General features: G+C 42.3%; 3 protein-coding genes across 4 annotated transcripts in view; 1 reads left to right on the forward strand and 2 right to left on the reverse strand.

Annotated features, from left to right (window-relative positions):
- Nucleotides 1-22,558, forward strand: part of erich3 (glutamate-rich 3) — a gene marked incomplete at both ends in the record, with an annotated part of 239,266 nt that overhangs the window by 69,106 nt on the left and 147,602 nt on the right.
- Nucleotides 12,434-13,114, reverse strand: LOC307253898 (transmembrane protein 275-like; the record flags this gene model as incomplete). Its single annotated transcript, XM_080032121.1, has 1 exon — nt 12,434-13,114. One exon carries the CDS (start codon nt 13,112-13,114, stop codon nt 12,434-12,436), a length of 681 nt encoding a protein of 226 aa, XP_079888247.1.
- On the reverse strand, nt 14,456-22,149 carry mknk1 (MAPK interacting serine/threonine kinase 1). Of its 2 annotated transcripts, XM_080032473.1 has the most exons (14): nt 22,055-22,149; nt 21,311-21,375; nt 20,662-20,764; nt 20,457-20,555; nt 20,254-20,351; nt 19,614-19,693; nt 19,449-19,522; nt 19,243-19,347; nt 19,049-19,104; nt 18,040-18,135; nt 17,746-17,940; nt 16,603-16,767; nt 16,431-16,474; nt 14,456-16,202 (listed from the first exon to the last, which is right to left on the reverse strand). In XM_080032473.1, the coding sequence occupies exons 2-14, from the start codon at nt 21,362-21,364 to the stop codon at nt 15,980-15,982; spliced, it is 1,392 nt and encodes a 463-aa protein (XP_079888599.1). In that variant the 5' UTR covers nt 21,365-21,375; nt 22,055-22,149; the 3' UTR covers nt 14,456-15,979. The 2 variants fall into 2 exon arrangements, with proteins under 2 accessions (XP_079888599.1, XP_079888598.1); XM_080032472.1 differs by having other exon boundaries at nt 19,049-19,347.

The following is a 22,558-nucleotide window of genomic DNA, read 5'->3' on the forward strand; positions in this document are numbered from 1 at the left end:
TAAGCACCTTTCTCATGGCTTCTTTCCATGAGGGGAAAGCAGCAGGAGGTGAGTAAATATGTTTTCACCAAGCCCTCCTCATTGCTCACTGACCTCTGTGAGGTGTTATTATCAGAGTGACTGCTAAGCCCTGAGATTGCTTTTAACCAGGTTCACCAGGGGAGCGTAAGGCTGGCTCTAACAGCTCTGTATTGGTTTACGTGCCACCCAATGAACACATAAAGGATGGATACTTAAACTATTAGGCAAATATTTCAACCATTAACTAAATGTATTTAAATAAAGATTAAATTCTTGTTAATCTCCTGAACAGACTGATGGAAATGCTAACGAAATCTATTCCACTAGTGATTCAGTTTACCTTTCTTTAACTTGGAGGCCATTGCAGTTAATATCCTCTTCTTCTGCATAATATGAATCTCACAAATAAAGGGACACTTTCTCAGTGACAATGAACATGAAACCTTCTCCAACATCTCTTGTTGTCTATACCAGCTTTACTGCTTTTATTCACAAACTGTTTATCATCTGTCCATCTTCTTAACGACCACATAATAGGTATTAGAAGTTGAGTGAGAACATTAGAAATAAAGCATCAAAACAGAAATGAAATACAAGCAGCAGGCGCCAATGGCATTACTGCTTCCTGCTGCACTTCCCTACTTCAGGTTCCCCAGACTCTACTGACTCTCTCACAATATTGTCACTAAAAGCCTTCTCTTCTTTCTCTTCTTCATCTCCCTCTTTTTTTCTGTGACTCTCTTTCTTGTTTCTCCCCCCCCCCCCCTCTTCTGGATCAAGACTAAGAGAAGAATAACAAATGCATTTTGAGCCGAGAGAAAAGGGGATGAGTTTGGTGTGCTAAACAGGCAGGCTAAACCCATTACCTAAGTGTTCTTTATCTTCCCATATGCTTTTGTTGTTTAATCAGCTTTGTATCTCTCCAAATCCTGGATCGAGATAACAAACAAATGGATGAGCTCAATGTGCAGAGTAAGAAAGCCTTTTTGCTGGCACCTTAAATGCCACAGACGTGATGCTGCACAGTGGTCAGAGCAAAAAAAGACGATTGGGTTAGATTTCGCTTGATTTTTTGGGGATGAGGTCAACCTCCAATTCCCCCTTAAAATGACCTCCTCCATTCTGTGAGGATATGGACCCAGACAGAGAGAGGGGGGAAGGGAGAGTCAAGCTAAGAGCTCTCTGATATGCAATCATCTGCCACGATTTTTTTCTTCTTCTTCTACATAAGAAAGGGAGGATTCTAGATTATCTCTGGCACTCAAAGCCAGGAAAGAGTTGAGGACTCAGTGAATACAAAAGGACTTACTGCCTTACTGCCAATGCGGTTGTGCAGTAGCCACAATCGTTATCAGATTCACTTTCTAAAAATATGTTCCGTTTCTGTTGCTACTATGTACAGTAAACTTGAACAAAAAAAACTAAAAGGTGACAGTTAACTTAGTGGGAAATAGAAAATCCACGGGTATGTAAAGGTAAAATAAACAGCCAAAACTCTTCAGTTATGTGCATGTCAACACAAAGTGTGTGCCTCTCTCCATAATTGATCTAAGTGACTTATTGTGTTGCTTTGTGGGGAGAGTCTCCATTCGTCACACTTCGAGTGAGGATCACGTCCAAGAATGTGAAGCTGATGAGCTCTAGGCAAAGTTGGAAGTTATTTTAAGGGGGAGGAACTCTACAAGACAATCCCAATCAACCTAAAACCTGCAAAAACTGAATTTTTCTGGCCACTTGCGAGCAGTGCAAATCAAGCTGTAAAGACAACATTTACATAGTGTCATCACTTTGAGGATAAAAAATGGAAAACTGTTGCCTATTTACACATTCATTAAACACAGAGAAACATCAGCATTAATTACAAGTTCATTACTATCAAGGACATTTATGGATCATTAACCTTGTCTTGTGTGTGTGCTTTTTTTGTGCTTGGCAGAAAGTGTAGAGAGTGTGGTTTTTAGAGCTTATCTAAATGAAAACAGCTGCCTTAATAGGTGATTGGCCTTATAAGGTCCTAATGCATGTGCTTCATGTTGTAATATCATTGGAGACAATATCAATGATCTTTATCTATCCCCCTATCTTTGGAGTTATTTTGCTAGAATCATACCTCATGTATTAGGTTTTAGGTTTTTAAAAATCGAATACATTTCAATAAGAAAATAAAAAACAACAAGAATGCATCAACTACACAACTGAATCTGAAACAGATAGCTGGTATTATCAAAATATGTGTCCATATTATTTCTGTTTACCATACAAAATGATGCACATGCACATACAAATATGTTTGTGCAAATTAGTATAGGTCGTCTTTAGGATTAACAATGATGTTAAAATCATCATTCAAATCGGTATGAAAAATATTTCATCACTTGTCAACGTTCTGTTGGCTCACAGTGACACCTAAACTCAGCTTTGACTGAGAGAAAAGCAAAACTCGCACAAAAACTGTTCTGCTCAGGCCAGAGAAAGTGATGATAAGAGTGGGTGTGACCTCAATGTGCATCTCACAGTTGAATTCCCCCAGGGTAGAGGGGCTCATCACCCCTTCTTGTTCCCCCCATCAGCGATACACACATCCACTGTCACACACATGCACGCAGTCTGGGAATACTGGGGAAAATAGCCCTCATTTATTATTGCCACACTCCCTCGTCTCGTCCCCCTCGGTTCAGCGGGTGCGCCGCCAAAGCACGTCTTCCACCGACAATGTCACACAATTACCTCTTAACTGCTCAAACAAATAGAGCGACCCAGAGAGTGACATCAAATCAAAACTGTCACAGGTGATTGAGTCTAGTCATCAAGCCAGCCCGCCCGCTACCTGTCAGGAGAGTGAGGGAATGAACGGAAGAGGGAGAATATGATAGAGGCTTTATAATAGACCCCAAATAATGTATAAACATCCCCTCTCTCTTTTCTGTTCCACACATATTAAAGTTGGGCAGAGAGTGCACAATGCCCTCCTTTTCAGCCCCTCCAGTTCCCTCTCGGGACTCTGGACGGAGAGAAATGGCAGTGAATGGAGTAATGATAGGGAAAATGATAGAGGGGAGAGTGAAATTTCCATCCTCTCTGAACCATGCCGGCTCTGCTCCTGAAAAGACATTGGCTGCTAATGGGGTTAGATCACAAGCATGAGAGTTTGAGGCCTGAGTGATGTTAGCTGTTGATACTCCAGACACATATAGATTAGATTAGATAAAGCAAATACTTTGAAGAGTAAAACTTCCATAAGGTTTGGGCACAGAGCGATAGTCCCCATACCACAGATTCCAGCAAACATTTTGGGTTTCACTCTGAACGAGTAATCCCGAATGGTACCAGACAACAATTGATGGTTTTCGTGTAGCTGTGATCCAGACGACGCAGGCAGGCGAATGGTGCTTCAGAGAAAAAAAAGGGAAAAAAATACACAGAGAAATAAAGAGTTAGGGTTTGAGCTAGAGCAAGAGCAAGCCAAGGGGACATTAGGGACATGATGATGTTGTCAGTGGCTGATGTAAATTGTAGAATGACACAGTCAACAGACATGGCTGGCTGCTCGACGCGGCAACACGCCAGGGCTGTGACACTGACAAATGGAATATTTCAAAGGACTTAATCAGAGGAAATGGGGTTTGGTCTGCAGGTGACACAGGTCCCGCTCTGGTGCTCACAAAAAGAAAACTGATTGCCTGCCTTGATACCCCCGCCATCTCTCTATTTCTCTGTGTGTGTCTCTCTGCTGCCTAACTGACTCTTACCGCTTCCCCGTCCTCACTTGCCTCTGTCACTCCTATGCAAGAGGGTGGTTTACCATTGAGCATGTAGTACAATTAGGTTCAATCAGAGCTCCAATGTTTTCAAACATAACAAAGCATGTACAATATCATTTTGTCCTTGCATTGTGCTTTGCCTGTCTCACTGGGCTGCAGGTTACAAAACAGAGGTAGATCAACAGTGATAGATCTCCCTGCATATAACCTGGGGAGAGACGGGGGCATCCTGGCCAGCACAGGGGAAGGACAGGAAGAGGAGGAGGAACAACATTAACAGGTGAAGAGACGGAAGGAGCACTTTTGGGAAGAAAGTAAAGTTTATTGAACTTTGTCCGGGCTCCTTCATTATCTACGGAAAATAAAAGAGTTTGTCCTAAAAAGGTTCTGAGTTCTGGTTTTGGGACAACATGCCAAGGAAGATTCCTCTGTAGATGTGTTCAAAACTGACACCTGGAAAGTAGATGCAAAAACCCAAACACTTCGACACAGCTACTCGACTCCTTTGTTCCAAGTATTGGGTATGGGTATCAGTGCCACCAAAAGCTGCATGCATCTGTGACATTGGTGATTTGGTGCCTCAAGTCCAGTAGCTCCATGCCGGGTATGAATCACTGCAAGGGGCCCGCTGCCCTGTCACCGCAGCTACAGATCAATGATAATTACCACCTTGACATGAGTACGCTTATTACTGAACAGGATCAGGGACAGGGGCCCGAGCTGTGGTGGCCTCAGGGCCCGATCGATACTCCCGGAATAATGGCTCTCTGGGGCCCTAGATTGGACTTTGCCACTAAACAAGCCATTACAGCAGCACGTATGACAGCTTAGGTCTAGATATGCGTCCTAACTCTCCTTCTCCTAGAGGCTTCCCTCTTACGAGTCCGCCTCACTATGGCTCCCATCGGCCTCAGTGCTCAATCTTATCATGGACTGTTATGGGCAGGCGAGACACATGCCTCTGGCTTTGAGACGTGTTAACCAGAAGTGAGTGATTAGGGGAAGCATGCTGCTACAACACAATGTGCTCCTGTGCAACACACCGGTGAAAGGGGCCTTGCAATGTGACCTGATGATTGCCACCGAGTATAGAGATCAAACACACCCGCACTGTGTGTGTGTGTGTGTGTGTGTGTTTTTTCTGTGTGTGTGTGTGTGTGTCTTTCTGTGTGTGCGCACGCGTGTGTATACATGAACATACCAGTAGACTCGCACACACACCCACACAAACAAAACACACACAAAAGCAGGCACATCAACGGGTATAAGCGATGCTGATCCGTCCATGGCAGCCCTCATCTTCTTTTCTCTTTGATTTTTTACCATTTCCCTCCTCCAGATCCCTTGTTTTTTCTCCCCTCTCCTTTTTTTTTTAATCCGGTCATACCTGTAATCGGGCTCTGCGACAGGAAACTTCAGAGAATCAATTAGTGCTCGCCTCATCCGGGAGCCAAGACGATTCCTCTCGACTTGAGCCGCAAACTCCTTCTATCAGGAGTCATTCTGCCTGCCTAACACCCAGACTCCTCTCTCCTGAGCCCGGATAGGTTTGACTGTAAGCCTCTAAAACGTTGACAACCCAAAGCGCCTTTTTTCTTTCGGCAAGCCCTAACCGCCTGCCTCAACCCCGGCCCCTTCTCGTCTTTCTAACCGCAGTTATTTGCTAAATACAGCATGATTAGTTTTTTTTTACTCCCAAGCAGAACTGTGATAATTATGCCGCCGCGCTCTGGCGTTTCGGCCACAATTCCATAAACAGTTGCTCTAAAAATAATACAAACTACATCTTGGGCTCAAACTCGATTAACAGTGGATATGACAGGATAAACTGGCGGGCTCCAGTCCTTCGTTTGTGAAGCGAAAGTTAGCCTGCGAACAGGCCGCTGTTTTTTTTTTAAATGCGCCACATGGCACAAAAAGGAAATGCAAACCTATGGGCTCTTGTGCTGGCTGCAGCAGGCGCTCGAGTGGAATCTGGAACAAACAGAACATTGAGGGGTCAGATTTAATCCCCCCCGCCCCTGCCTTTTGTATTCAGATTAAAGACTAAGGAGGATTTGCAGGAGCCTGGTGTATCTTGTTAAAAGACGGTGTTCTCCACTTAACCTGCAATTTACCTGTCACTTAAGCCCGCTGCAGCGATCATCCACACCTCTGCTAGTGAAAGGGGCTGTTATTTTTTTTCTGGGGGAGCGGTTTTGTCAGAACTCCAAAGAAAGGTTTTATGTTCACTTGAGCATAATTAATTCCCTGACAGATGCTGATTACAGCAGAGGCGGATTGCGAAAGATAGTCAACACCTCAAGAAATAAACAGGAGTGAGATTGCCAGTACTGTACACACACACACACACACACACACACACACACAGACACACACACACAACCAATAAACCAGAAATCACTCCTTGACCAGTCAGACTGTTCTGATGAGGTTGAATTTGGTGTTTATTCTCTCGAGTGCCGTGAGAGAGATGCCTGCAGGACATGGAGCTGAAAAACACATTGTGAAGCCTCTCGACTTGATTTGTGTTGCCAACCCTCCTCATCAGCTCTACACTGAAAAATCCTGCCATGAAAACCTGACCCTTCTTGTTCCCCTCCATAACGCTCTCACAGAGATGGCCACACGTGATTCATCTCTCCCCAAACTCAAGTCCGGGGGAATGGATCAAATTACCTCCATCGTTCTACCCAACCCCATCCATTTCATGCTCTCCAGTGAGTTGGCTTGTCCGCTGGACGGCCATAATAACGCCCTTTCTCTAAATCTTCCTCCTAAACAGAACTCGCTACTGGGTCCCTGGCAGCAGTAAAGTGGACCATTTGTTTCAACAGCACAGCCAAAAGGAGTAATGGGAGTGATGTGGAGACACTATCAGTCACTAACTGGCTGCCAGAGCTCTATGAGACACTCTTGCACTACCCTCCACATCTTTTTTTTTTTTGTGTGCAGATGCCCACCAAACAACCGCACAGCTCTTGATGGAGCTTTACACAAGTCTTTGATATGTCCCTTAATCTCCACTAAACTATCCCACTGGTTTTAACACCCTTACGCATTAGCCTATGTCTTATAACTTAAGAGTTTATCGTTGCGTGCTAAATTTAGACGCCCTTTTTCTTAAGACTCAAGGCAGCTCGAGAGGAAGCTGTGTGCATACAGCGTGCAAAATTATAAACCTTCCGAGACATAACAAAAGGGTGTGAAAATATTCATTGTTTTAGGAATCAGTACCTTTTGAAATCCAGCCATAAAAGATTTTAAAACAGTCTTGGACGAACAATCGTGTGGAAGGAGGAGATCATGTTTCCCCTCGTGGTCACACAAGTGTGTGGACATTGAAATCAGAAAGCTCTTTAAGTGAAGGGCAGGGCCAAAAACAAAAGTCACTCATCTGCTGAAACTCTCTTCTTGATTTTGTTGTGTTAAAGAGAATCACTGTCTGATGTTCTATATATTTTTAGAACGTTTCTCCTCTCCTCCCATTTTTTTCCTCATCCCCTTTTCCACCTGCCTCAACCAAGCCTCTTCACGCCAGTCGGTGCCCGAGAGAGTTGCCGTCTTTAATGCTGTAGGAGCCCACCTGTCCGCCAGCACATCATCACACCCATCCCCGGTGGGCTTCTGTGTTAAATTCCAAACTTAAAACCCATTACTGAGCTATCAGCCCACTCATAATGCTGTCTAACGACCTCATTTCCCTAAGTGTCAGCCCCCTGTCAGTCACCAGAGAGCCCGCCAGCTTTGGCCGCTCCAATGTCCGAGGGTCCCGGCTGCTCTGAGGCATCACTGCTGCCAACGTCAATGCCGCCATTGCATGCTCCTCGCCTCAGCCTGTCCTCATCAAAAAACAGAACGCTCAATCTCTGAAAAATATGTCAAGGCAAAGTGACTGGGGACACAGGGGGTAAGAGACTTTGGAATGAAAGTGCTGGGTATTTCATTTACCATATCCACTCTATTAGTCGGAGCGGCAAAGTCAATCAGGGGGCCCATTTTGATTTGAAAGGGGGAGTCCTGGGAGAGAATTGGGACATGGGCAAAATGGCTGACGGTCACGGCGCGGCTATTCCAGCTCAGCCCGAAATCAGTTTGTGAGGAGTTCGGCGTGTATAAAATGGATTATTACCATACAGATCCAAACACGCGAGTGCCTGTCCTTGTTAACCAAAGAGGCAGCACTGACTGAGCATGTGCAGGGAGAAAAGTGGCGAGAGGGGGCAAAGTTGAGCTGGAGAGGGTATGTGTGTGTGTGTGTGTGTGTGTGTGTGTGTGTGTGTGCGTGTGCGTGTGTGTGCGTGCCTTCCTGCCTGCCTGCGTGCGCGCTGTCTGCTCATTGTCTCCTTCCCACGTCTCCCAGCGTACCTTTTTTCTGTGAAATGATTTGGTAAATATGGAAAGGGGCCCCTAGGCCACACAGGCACCGGCCCCTCTTTAGGAGTGGATAATTGACTCCTTTTCCTCCTTGATAATTCATTGCTTGCATATGCCAGCTAATACATCAGCTGAAAACTGCCCCGGCCCTCATCTCCCTTGACACACAAACCCCCCACCCCAGAGGAAAGAGCTACTGCGGAGAAGCTGAGCATGAAAAAAAAAAAACGGGGATGACAAATGGGAGCACTTCTAGATCTATGAATGAATTATGTCTTCTAAATACCTTGAGCAGAGGCAACTGTCAGCTGGTGTCTATACTAATCTGGGACAAAATATGACCAGCTCCGCATTAAAAGAGGAGGGAGCAGGGCTGCCAGAGAATGAGGCGAGAAATGAACGTGCGATCAGGCCATTAAAATGTGGTGTCTGATTCAGCTTTGGTGGACATTTGCACATTTATCACGAGACGGAAATATCCTCCCCCTATAGTCATTTCAATACGACCCCTTCCTTTGAAATAGATTAGGATTATTCCGACAGGACAGAGATATCGTTTGTTCAACAATAGCAGAGTCAGCACTCACAACAGTCATTAGGAATTAGATCAAGCCGGGGCTGCGGTTTAAGAGGGACACTTTGCAAACTCAAGAGAAGGATAAAATTAATGGCACTTCATCCAAGAGGCAGGATATTAAACGACTGCTCTACTCGACAACAGAGTTGGAACGGAAGACAAATGGCTTTGACTAGATGCTGGGGAGAGTGTATGGGAGGTTCATTGTACATAGAAAGACATGGGGTCACTCACCTGGTGATGACAATGTTCACATAGGGGGTCAAAGACACTGTAACCTTGCTATTGTTCTATCTCTGGGTTATCTGGGAAACGCCGTGTATTACCTGTGGGAAATGTAGTTTTCAGGCAGCGGTTGAGAGACGATGACTGCGTCCCTCTGAAACACATTGAGCTGCAGGCAGGAGGAGGGCCCAAGGACAGCGCGGCCGGGCCGGGCACTTTGAAATAGTGCGTTTTGAGGCCGTGATGCATTCAAGGTCCACACACTTTGGGCTGCTGGAGCGGGAAAAACATTTGAGACAAGCAATCCAACCATCCAAAAATGTGGATATAAGCACAACTTGCATTGCCTTGAGGAGGACCACTTAAAGATAGTTGAACTTATCATGATATATTGAACTTGATTATAAAGCAGCTAACTTTTTTGTGAAATGAAAATAATGTAGTTAATTCTATCGTTTTTATTTTTTTGGAATATTCCCGTTTAGAACTTAAACTTTTAAGCTTTAAGCTTTTAATAATAATAATAATGTGTGTTTAATGTATTTCTAACATTGTAAGATGAATATGCAACTATTTTCATTCATGGATGTATACAAGTCCATTCTCAGTTTACTTTATTCACCGGAGGTTTCAAGTTTCCACTCCTGAGTGCACACAGACATCAGGGCTTTATTTTAGGTGAGTTCAGAGAAACTGGAATAAAATCAATGTGAAAACAACCTTCTAGAATCAAACTCTGCACATACATCATTCTGCACAAAAGCTGAAACGAGTATTTAAAGATACAAGAAACAAAACACATTTAACTTTAATTAGGCTTATACTCTCGGTTGCTAGTTTATAAGTACGCTCAGTACAATACAAAAGCCCATGCAATAATAATGAGTTGTTAATAATTTTAATTTTATATCAATGAGAGTAGAAAGCCTACTCAGTACAGTAGGCTATAATAAACTGTAGACTCTAAAATTACCTAAGTTTCCTTCAACGCCTGAACATATTAGGATAAATTTATTTCTAATAAAAACTGGACAGCAAAGCCTCCATGCAGGTTAGCATTAGTTTTAGCTAGTAGTGTAGACCTACCTAATAAACTGCAACTGCCTATGTGTATTTTCTTGAAAGGCTGATATAGGACACATAGACGAAATGTTTCATCATTAAAATGTGACACTTTTGGAGCGTTATGTTTGAAAAAGTTTAAAATGCGAATTTAATATGATTTAACATAATAAAAAAGCCAAACAAACCCAGTAAATCTCCAAATGAACGCCACCGTCTTCGCTGGACTTTGAAACACCGTGTGAATGGCGACACTGCCCCCTGGTGGCGGAGGTCGGTAGTGGCGACATAAAGATGTATTTTCTGTTGTATAAATATGGAAATAATAATTTTTAATATAAATATTATATATATTTAAATATATCATTATATATAAAACACGTGAATATTAACACATACAATTCACTTCTTACTTAAAGATTATGAAAATATCAAATAAAGGCATGTTTGATGGCCTATAGCCCTAGGCCTACTCAAAATGAGTGGAATAAAAAGAATGTGTCTTAAAATAAAATGTCGTAACCGATAAACTACCGTCTTGATAAAAATCCTAATTTTTAAGCAACATGCTGCAAGATAATTAACTCGTGTTTTCTTGATTGCTTTATCAGTAGTCCTTCATGATAAGTTTTATGTACTATCTATGGTTTTAACATGCCCTGCTGTCTCCACAAGGTGGAGTCACAAGACTAGTTATAGGCATAACTTTTATTTAGGGGTAATGTTGTCTTTGAATCAAATAATGAATATCCGGGAATATATGATTATCATTGTTTATATTCATTGCACCATTGCAATTTCACTGTAGCCTATAATTATATTAATTTGTAGATTTTTGTGCGAATCTACACACAGCAAAGTGCATGTGACACGACTTCTTGCAGCCGCATCTACAAGAAAGCAGATGGATAGATGGACAGTAAATAGCTCTGAAGTCCATCCAAATATTTCTTCGGTGACTCTTCTTCTTCAATGACTTCAACACATGATTTTACACAGAATGTCTGGTACATATATAAATGCGGTTATCCTGAGTTACTGAGATGAAAAGTGATTACATTTAGTATTGCATTCACATTTTGTATTGAGTATTGTTGTTGGTAGAAAACGTAAAGACATGCCTCATAATGTGACTGTATGGTAACGTTTGGTAAATGTAAACAATGGGGGTTATGAGAGGTAAAGCCCTGAGGTAGGCTACAACTGTACTTTTAATACCATGTCTCATGCACATAGTCTTTAAGTGACACTCAAATTAGGAGTAAATTATCTAAAATTTTAATATGGGAAGAGTGGATATTTATATATTTTTTTAAAATACAGCTGATGTTAAAATTTGTTCAGTTACATTATCCTGCCACTGTGTGCTTTAACTTAATTTCACTGTGCGATCTTTCAGAGACCTAATTGTTTAGTTCAAATGAGCTCAGGTTGCTAAGACAGGTCATTCTCTTTAAAGAAGCAATTAGTATTGCCGACTCAAGGATAACCACAGACACCCACACTGCCTGCCTGCCATGCAGCCCTTCATAAGGCTTGATCAACACATAAAATAGCAATAACAGCAGGCGGTGGCTGCTCTCTCTGTTATCTTTTTTCAGGGGTTGAGCTGTTTGCGGGGAACCACACTGTGTGTCTTGCTGTGTTTGTGGAAAGCAGATGTATAATGGTGAGTAAACAGGGCTTTCGCCTTTGCCAGCAGCTGTTGAGTTAGATGCCAAGTGATGGGCAACATGTTCGGATGGACCATGTTTGCACTGCAGACCCTGGATTTTCTCAGATAGCGAATGAATTATCTCCACAGTGGCTTTGTTTCCATGATACACAAATTGTGATTTTGATGGATTATTGTTCATTTTTAAAATCCACAATGTTAATAATGTGGTTATACTTGAAAGAGACTCTTTATTTACAAAACATAGGTGCCCTACGTCTTCAGTTAAGTAATAATAATTTGCACTTTTTCCTGAATATTGCAGCAGGGCTGAGGCAATGAAAAGACAATAAAACCGTGCTTTCAAATTTTGTGAAAACGGTCTGAGATTGAGGCTTCGACAGGAATAGCTTTAATGACTCAGAGAAGCTCGGCTGAACACACTCATCTTCTTTTCCAACGCACAAAGTGACGAACACTTACCACAGTCAACAGTCAATCCATAAGACATGAATGCATGGCTTATCTGCCTTTACTGAATGTTTCTTTTTACAACAAGGTATACAAACAAGCAGGCACTTGGAATATTGTATAATTGTCTACGGTTCCTTATTTCTGTTTCAGCAAAGAAGTGGTGCACTGTACATTCCAGAACTGAGCAATAAACATTCAACATAACATAACACTCTGGAATAAGCTACAATCAGAGACACAATAAAGCAATCAAAACAGCCAGACTGCAGAAGCCAGTCCATGCTATGTAGTGGGAGAAGAAGAGTTCTGAGCAGCAGGCAGCATCTGTGTGAGAACGCTCTCATTGCCATCAGAGCAGGTCAAGGTCTCTGGGGCATCTCCAGTGACCCCGAGATCACACATCTCTGACATGTGCAGGCTGCTGCTGCTGTGGAGGAGCTCACCGCCGGCACCAGCGTGGCCCGCCCCCTGGCTGGAGCAGGACTTGTGGGAGGAGGAGGAGGAGGAAGAGGTGGGGGAGTTGGTGGGGCTGAACTGAACCGCCGTAGTGTCCTGGAGTGTGTGCTCGCTGGTCTCCATCTCAAACGTGGCCGTGCCCATCCTCATCCTCATCAGCCCCCACTTGGAGCCTCCTTTGGCCAAATGTGCTGCTGCGTGGGCCGCGGGGGCCCTCCTGCTGATCACACAGCAGGTTGTGAAGAAGGCCAGGGCCAGCAGTAGAAGGAGAGGCCCGACGATGATGGGCACGTTGCTGGTAGGGACGAAGGTGCCAAAGGCGAACGCTCCCACCAGGGTGATGTTGATGCCGGCCAGCATGATGCACAGGCCACAGGCACAGCACAGGGCCGGGGAGGGCAGGCTCTGGGGACGCCACCGCTGCTGCTGCTGCTGCTGCTGCTCAGGGACATTCCTGGAAGAAGCAGCTCCTGATGGTCTGAAGGTTTTTTCAAGCGGCACCATCATGTCTCCTCCACAGAGAGCTTCCTCCGTGAGACCCAAAGGAGTGAAAATCCAATGACCGACCAAACTCTGCACTCATCACCCCAGAGAAAGAGAGATGAAGGGGCAGTGGCTGAAGAGGAAAATGTTTGGGACATTTGATTTTTTTTTTTTACAAAACAATTCATTCAAAGGTAAACAGCAATACATAATGCAACACATTGAATGCATGTGGTGATATCATTACACGCGCGTACGCACGCACACACACACACACACACACACACACACACACACACACACACACACACACACACACACACACATACTGTATATTCCTACTGCTGGCCATGCTGTCAGACATTTACAGGCAATTTGCACCGAAAAGAAAACCTGAACATGACCATGCAGCAACATTATTGTGTAATAGGCTAGTCCCAGTGTCACATACCTTATATCAGAACCATTATCCAGTTCGCTGCTCGTTCTTACAACGTGTTGAGCAGGAGTAGAGGAGCTTAGAGCTGATCTCTGTGTATCCTCACTCGGGCTGGTGACAGCACAGTGAGCTGCTGAGCCGCTCTGCTTTTTATTACACACCACAGGTTATAAAGAAGATGAACCACCGGGGGGCGCTACAGGGCCCAGAAGCAGTCTACTCTCGATCAAACCGGGCACAAATAAACGATGGAAGTTTTGCACGTGCGCACAGGACAAATCAACTTCTCACAGATATATAAAACGTGTGGATTTGTATGTTAGCCTACTTCTTCAACTGGTTTCTTAAAATAAGTTATTAACCCTTTTCTGTGTTAGAAATGTACATATTTGTTCCCATTGACATTAAAATGGTTAAAATATGATTAAGTAGCCTACATTTGCTGTTTGGTCAAAAAACGATCAGGTTCAGGTTATCAGTAGCCAGTTGTATAGGCCTACACATAGGCTACTTCTCTTATGGAAGAGAGACAATTTACTCATAACATCTGACTAAGATTTTACAGTAGGATAAGGAAAAAATAATTGAAATTATGCAAGAGAGATTAGACATGGGAGACAATGTTTTTATTGAGTACACAGCATACAAATGAAAATATGCTCTGCATTGTGAGCGTTATGCATTGGACCCCATACTGTAAAGAGCATTGACAAATTTCAATGGGACTCCATAATTGCACAATTACTGTATCTCATTTGATGCTATTACAAGCTAATGGGAGGGAAACAGATCCTTTCATGATTCATAATGGGAGAGAGAGGGCTTTAAAATAGCAAGTGGTTGTTTCCCAATGTGTGTATTTGCTCTAAGCCTATGAAGGACCTTGGTTGCTATAGGGATGGGGTGTCCATAGCAACAGTGTGATCATTTTGTTTAGCGGGTAACACATAAAGTGGTTAGGATAAATTTAATAAATGAAACAAATACAAAAATAAAAATAGTTCTTTAAAAAAAAGCACCAAAATGACATATCAGCAACTTGCCAAACCCAAGACAATATAGAAGAGAAGTATTAGCATGGTTAAACCATTATTCCTTCCATTGGCACGTTCAGAACCAAAACTAAATAACATACACAAGCTTGTATAAAAATAAAACCCTTTCAACACTAGTTTGGAATCCTCTATCTTACTACAAAGTGTAACATCAACCATTCACAAATCCTTTTCAGGTCTCACTACCTTGGTACAACCAAAAACAAAAGCGATTCTCACATTTCAGGTCATTCAGACTTAAAACACAAGTATTTCACATCAGATATCAAACCAATAAGACATTAAGATACTCAGCAAGTTGTTTTGGGATGGTGTTACACTTGTACAGTGTAAAACGTGCAAAGACGGGGTGCAGAATAAAAGAGCCTGAGGTAATGTGGACTCTAATAAAAAGCTGTTAAAACCCCTTAAAAGATCAATATTACTGTTAGGTGTCAAACTCGCTGACCATTTACCATACAATTTACTCCCTTTCAAACTAAATAGGAGCCTTATTTTAAAGTACACAAGTGCTACAGGTAGCTTAGAGGTCTTCTTTAGCTTTAAGATCCGTTCACATTCCTGCACTTTCTCTAGGTTTGATGTAGTCTTGACAAGAATGACTTAAAATAGGTTAAATGGAGAAAAGCCCATATTAAGAGGTGGATAGTCTCCTTTAAATGTAGTCCATGTTTTATAATTAAACCACATACATCCGCTCACATACACACATTACACAGACATGCGTCAAAACACAAAGAGAAAGAAAGATAGCTTTTCCGTTCTCTCAAGTTGACTGAGAAGCATAAGTAGCATACACATTTAAGTATTAATTCATTTTTAACCAATTCCCAGTTGGACGACAAGAAACATAGAAACCTTATCAAAATTAGATAACATTGCAATAGGACAGCAACAGCTGGGAAACTGGGCTGAACTGATGCTGTGTTGATACTGATATGTATGCATTAGATATTCACTGTACACTGCTGGCATAAAGAGCAGTATCTGCTGCATTAGGGTCAACAGAAACTTGTTTCATCTTTGAATAGAAAATAAATTAAATCTCTGAATACGAACTGTAAAAGTAAAAACCAAAAGCTCTTCTCAAATGAAAATGGGCGATTAAAACTCAGGCAGTTTAAAAACAATTCCTGGATAAATCTCAGGAGCTTCAACTAGGTTTTCAATTTAAAAATAAATGGTGGTATAGGCAAGGATTATCTGTCCCCTTGGTGCTCAAACTCTTTCGAGGTGATAGGATTACTGGCCATGGGAAGAGCTTTTTACGCCAAGAACAGTTAGTCACTTCTGATAATGTGTGGCTCATCCTTTCGAGGCTCCCTGTGAAAACACACAGAAAGGAGCAGGCAGCAGCTAATGCAAACATAACCAGGGGACTGGCGCACCGGTCCCTCAGGCAGCGAGGTCGTCCGATGCGGGTGCAAAGTCCTGGGTGCGCAGGGCGATGGACTGGGCCCTCCTGCGAGCCAGTCTGGAGTTGGAAGGAGGGGAAAGCCTCATGGAGCAAACGATGACGCTCACATCCTCCTGCTGCTGCTCGTCGTGCTGGGAGAGCTGCCGGTTAAAGGCGATGGCTTCTGCTGCAAACTGGGTCAGGTCTTTGGTGCTGCTGTTCCTGGTAGAGAAAAAAAGGACACGGAAGAAGATTTGAGAAAAATGTTTTTAACATCAAACACATACAGTAAGCTCCAAAACCAAAAATGACTTAAGTTGCGTTCAGTCCATTGCTTTGATTTGAATTGACTTCCTCTGCCGTACATTTGAAACAACACTATAGTTATGTAGTACCTTATAAAACCTCATAAATACAATAAGACTTGAATTTCCAAGCTGTGTGTCGTACCTCTGTAGAACACGAGGAGTTGGAAGACCTCTCTCTGGAGCGTTCTGTTGGAAGAAAAAATAAGATCACATCTTTAATAAAGTACAAAAACCCTTGATGAGTGATAATGATCAGACTATATCAGAGGACCTAGCACAAAACTATTCTGGAGCACAGATGTAATGATACTCACCCCCTGCACCCAAGGGTGCTTGAGGACCTGAGCAGCGCTGAGGCGCAGGGTGGCGTCCCGTACCAACAGTTTGGATATGAGATCCTTGGCCCCCTCTGTGATGTGAGCCCAGTCCTTGTCTGGAAATTCATACTTGCCCTGCTGGATGCTCTCAAACAGGTGACTCTGAGGAGAGAATATCACACACTTTGCTGTCAAATTATGTGTGTGTTTGCAATGAAGCAGCAACATTTGGAGCAGCATTAGAGCACCAGTAAGTGGGGTTCTTCTAACATGACGCAACCCTTCAGTCACTAATTATGGTAGAGATCAGCTCACGACTACATGCTGCTCTACTAGACTAAACATTTGAACTGGATTTGGGTGATTATCAGGCGACAACAGATGGAAACAATAGACGTCCAGCACTATAGATGCACCTGCAGCCAAATCAAGCTTAACCTAAGCTTTTTGTTGCTGTTTTAACAATGTCTGCATTTAGAAATCTCCAAATCCCACCTCTTCACGTACTATGTGTATTCCACACCTACACCCAGCCTATTGTCTTCAGACTGTCTCCCCCATCCTCAGACACACTGTTATTTAGGAAACCTGTTTACATAGTGCGTGACTGTACGTATTGTTTAAGTCTAAACCAATCACATGACAAAGATGGTGTCATGTGGTTGATGCTTTGTGTAAATTATTTAAAATGACTTCCTGAAGAAGTATCTTTTCGTACTCTAAGCTCTGGCTGTACACGACGAAAACATCCTCACAAGAAACCATTGATTTGAATTATGTTGTCTGATCGAAACTTTCTCACATCAATACTATGTAACTGTAACTACATTTAAAAAAACCCATACACTTATCGAAGTTGTTTCTTTCGATTGAACTCGGTGTCGCATTTGGTGTTCTACGTCCTAATACCGACCGCTCATACATAAAGGTGCATTTAAAAAAATTAATTAAAATTCTTAATTCCAAATGTATTTCTGGGCTTTAAGATCAGAGGCAATACGGTGAATTGTTTTTACAATTGTATGCTTGGGAAAACTTTTTTATAATTAATCCATTATTAAAACAGTAGCCAGTTAATTTTCTGTTGCTCGACCCTCATTGGCTCATAGTTTTTAAGCTATTTTAAAACTTGAGGCATACCTGGCAGATCCTGCAGGTTTCTCCCCGGTCCCAGCCACAGTCTGTCCCACAGTGACCGGTGAAGGGGGGGCTGCCGCTCAGCAGGATGTACAGGATGACCCCAAGACTCCAAAGGTCACAGCGCTTGTCGTAGAAGGACGCCTCGTCAGTAAACACCTCCACTACTTCTGGAGCCATGTACTCTGCTGAGCCACACTAAAAGAGCGGGGGGGGGAAAAACACAATGTTAAGGACAAGACAAGGTAGCGGTTATCCATTCCATTCATTCTGTTTGACTGGACTACACTTGTTTACCGGCGTGGTGAGCTCTGGAGTGGTTATGGGCGTATAGGCACTGCTGAGCTTCACTCCGCTTCCCAAGTCGAAATCGCAGATCTTTACTGGGGAAACCTGGGTAGAAATACGGACGGAGGACATTGGTACATTGTTATGATCTATACCTCTAGTGCAGGGGTGTCCAAACTTTTTTCACTGAGGGCCACATACAGAAAAATCTACAAAGGGCTGGGCCACTTTGCAAAATTAACACATTTATCAGGACATGTAGCTGCTCTGATGTTTAGTTTCATAGTGTTTTCGTAAATTGTAATCCTTCTTCACGGCAACACTTTACTTGCACATTAAACAGATACATTCCCCCTCTTGTTAAATGCCATTGATACACCCAGTGTTTTCTGCTCTTGCGTCCAATGTCCAGCTGGGTGAAAATAGTAGCCAGCCGAGATCCCGCCCCTCCAAGGGGGGTCCGGGAGTATGCCCCCCCCGGGAGATTTTTTTAAGTTTTTAAAGTGAAATGCATGAATCTGGTGCACATTGAGAGGGAAATTAAGAGGCTAAAGCTGAAGAATTTTGTATGAAAAAAAATGGAGACACTGTGTCAGATGAATTAGAAGCTATTGGAGAAGGACACATGGATTTTAATAATATTAATTTAAAATAAAATGTTATGCAGGGTCCTCTGGGATGGGCTTGGTGATCTTTTTCTTTTTTGGGACATATTTCTCTGTAATATAATGAGTGCATTTAAATTATTTAAAAAGGCCATATTACATTATATTTTTAAAATGTGCCACGGGCCAATCAATCAGTTTTGACAACCCTGCACTAGTGGGTTAACTAAGAAGTGCAAAAAAATAAATAAATAAATAAATATATTTTTTTTTTTCAAAGGGCCATATTACATTATATCTTTAAAATCGGCCGCGGGCCAATAAAAAGCGGGCCGCAGTTGGCCCGCGGGCCGTAGTTTGGACACCCCTGCTCTAGGGAAAAACTAATTCCTCTCCTTTTAAAAGTCACTTACCCGATCAATGTATTCACAAAGGATGTTCTCTGGCTTAAGGTCTCTGTGGGCAATGCCTGCAGAAAGGCACAGTGTCACCATGACAAAATGAGTCACCATGACAAAATGAAAAGAAAAAGAAAGAAATATAGATTCTGTATTAAATTTAATTTCAAATACTGTCATTGGACTTTGCTGTTTGAATGGTGACCTACCTTTTGTATGTAGAAAGTCAAGAGCTTGGGAAATGTCCCTGACCACCTTACTGGCCTGCAGCTCATCAAAGTGCTTTCGTTTCTGGATATGTGTAAGAATGGAGCCTGAAGAAGAAAAGACAAATCACCTCAAGCAATCAGTGTGTGTTGTTTTTAATAATGAGTCATGAGATGGTGTTATTGTAGAGTTGCGTATTTATGCTGACCTCCACGCAGCTTTTCAAAGACCAAATAAAAGCAGGAGCCGTCTTCAAAGAACTGGATCAATTCCAAGATGTTCCTGGATCAAGATATTCCCCCAATGATTAGAATCAAGTTCATTCTGTGTCGTTTTAGTTCAAAGTAACATTTCTCATACTAAATACACTCACTTATTTCCTTGACACTGGTAGAGAGTCTCCACTTCTCGGAAGACTCTGCTGCGACTGTGCCCTGCACTCTTCTCTATGATCTTTGTGAAACGGAGCAGACAGATCATGATTAGTTACATGAAGAGAAAGTGGTAATAAAACTTTTATTTTTAACAGTATTAAAAAGCACACAAGGTGGCTTTGGATTATTTATCATTCTGTTTTCTTGCTCAATTAGTTTCATCTTTCAGTTCAACCAAACACAGTGATGCTGTAGAAGAGTATGTGTGCTCAACAAACCTACGAGAATGCAAATAAAAAAAGTGGCATGGAGTTTATTATTTTCTTTTATACCGGTACTTTGAAAAACTTCTAAAGAAATATTAGAAGAATTTTCTAATGGGTTGCAACCTTGCACAATTTACTTTTACTATTATATTATAGTACAGTATCTAAAATTAATTCCACAATTTTCTACATATTTAAAACAATATAGTGCAGATTAAGTTCTTAAAATTTCTGGACAAAAAAAAAAGTATCCGCAATCATAACAAATCAAGAAGAAAATTATATTGAAAAAACTAAAAACAAATATTTTTCAATGTTTACTTTGTCAGATTTTGTGGAGTGTTGCCAACTAAATATCCTATATCTTTCTCACCTTCACAGCATACTCCTGTCCATTCTGTAGACTAAGACATCCTTGAACTTTAGCATAAGCGCCCTGACCAAGCACCTCATCCGTTAGTTTGTAGAGATCTGAAGAAAATGCAAAGTGTGAGACTGCAGTATGCGTTTGGGTTATCTTGTCCCCTATGTTATTTACAATCCAACGTATCCCATAATAAAATCTGCTTTATTTACCATCAAAGGTGCCTGTGAAGCTGTCTGTTGCTCTATTTCTTTTCTTCTTCTTTCTTTTGGCTGCATCTGGGATGTTCACTGGCTGGCTTTTCTCAATTTCTGTAGCGACACACAGAATAATCATTATGCAAGCGTATGGGTTAACACAGCACAGACTTTGCCAGTGTGTTACTGTAAAAATTCAGTAGCTCCAGGGCTGTTGTACCTGCTGGGCCTTGGGATACGTTCTTTCTCTCCTCTGAAGCGATCCTGATCTCCTGAGCTACCCCACAGCCCTGCCCCACTGGGCCCACAGCCAGGGAGTTACCCTGTAATGAAAGAAGACAGAGGCCGCATGGGAGGGGGGAGAGCGGGAGGGAATGTGCGAGAGAAGCCAGAGAGACATTAGGTGGCTGTACAGTAGAGAAAGCACGAGAAGAAATACACAGTTAGGCCACTTTTGAGTGTTAAATAGTATAGAATCATAATTATATTATCAGGCTTACACATACAGTTGATAAAATCCAAACAAATAGGTATCAACTGAAATGATATGGTTGTTTATCTACTAATACAACCCAGCTGATTATCTTCTGCTGTGGCATACTGCCAAAACAGTAGCATGGGAAATACAGGAAACAGCCATAAAAGGGCCTTACTATTATCACACACTGGATATTACCAGACACAATTACAGAACTAGATATACTGGATGACTCAGTCATGGACAGTGATGAAACTTCTACATTTCCGCATGCATAACCTTGATATTCTGTGGACTACTTTCTGGCAGCCTGGCCATATCATGTTACGGGAAGTTTTAGAGGTTTTGAAATCCCCAGTATTTACGGGTCAGTTACATAAAGGTCAGTTACCTGGAGCGGGTGCTGGAGGGCTTGCAACTCAGTCATCACGATGTGCCTCACCATATCTGCCCCAACTGAGAGTACATCAAACATATTGGGTCAGTCTGGGATAATCATCGTCAACAGATCACAAATGAAACATATATTTTCATTAAGATGTTTCCTGCTTTCACTCCCTTCGTATCAATATTTGCTTCGGTTTGGTTGCAGTTTAGTTAGTAAGCGATACATTGATTGGCAAGTACAGTCTATAAAAGGTAGATTAGCCCTAGCATTTTTCCAAGTAATAATGGATTGGATTTATATAGCGCTTTTCAAGGCACTCAAAGACGCTTTACAGGGTTCCAGAAAGTAAAAGGTATGCTGCGGTAAGTGAATGCATTGTGTTGCTGTTATAGACGCTAGCATTTAGCCATAACATCTAGCTTATTGTTGATTGATCTACTCATTAAACTCAGTAGGTATAACTACAGCCAATACTGCAGCTAGCGATAGCAACGTCGTTAGACAAACGTAAGCAGACTTCCCACGAGGGGACAATGTATAAAAGATTAACTAAATCATTAGAAAAGCTAAAGTCAGCGTTAACAGCTGCCCGTCTAATCCGCCGTTATGTTATTGTCGTTAGCTCCAGCTGGCTAGCAAGAACCTGTAGCAAGCTCTTACTTACTAACTTACTGACTTCAATGCGTTAGCTTGTATTTAGAGACCGTCAGGTTTTGTTGCAATTAAATAATAATAACCCCTTCTCACCTGGATTCCGGGTCCAAACCAGCCAAATCCCCTCTGTCAAAGCATCCAACAGCTGATGTAAGCATCCATTGCTAGCTGACGTCCATCTATCAGACAGCCAGTGACGCACAGCAGGGCGGGAAAACATGGCTCCGCCTCTTTGAGCATACTTCCTTCTCTCATTGGACGAGAATACGGCTACCACTACTACGCATGCTACTACGTCACATGGCCCAATTCCCCGCCACACCCCAATCCACGTAGTGGGGATTTTTTGTGCATGACGATGATGACTTGTATTATTTACACAGTAATTTTAGGTTTGACAGGTCAGCACATGGACCTATTATAAGAGGGCCAGCAGCACCACTGAGAGAGAAAGCACTGCTCACGCCAACGCCACAAACCTTCAATATTGCATCATATTTATTTCGCAGTTCTAGGTTTAGCCAAGTCCTACACACCATTTTTATAATAGGTCCATGATTTCACCTGAAATATGTAGCCTAGTAGTAGGCCTAAGTT

The sequence above is a fragment of the Ammodytes marinus genome (assembly GCF_949987685.1).
Source record: "Ammodytes marinus genome assembly, chromosome: 8".
NCBI classification, from domain to species: Eukaryota; Metazoa; Chordata; class Actinopteri; order Uranoscopiformes; family Ammodytidae; genus Ammodytes; species Ammodytes marinus.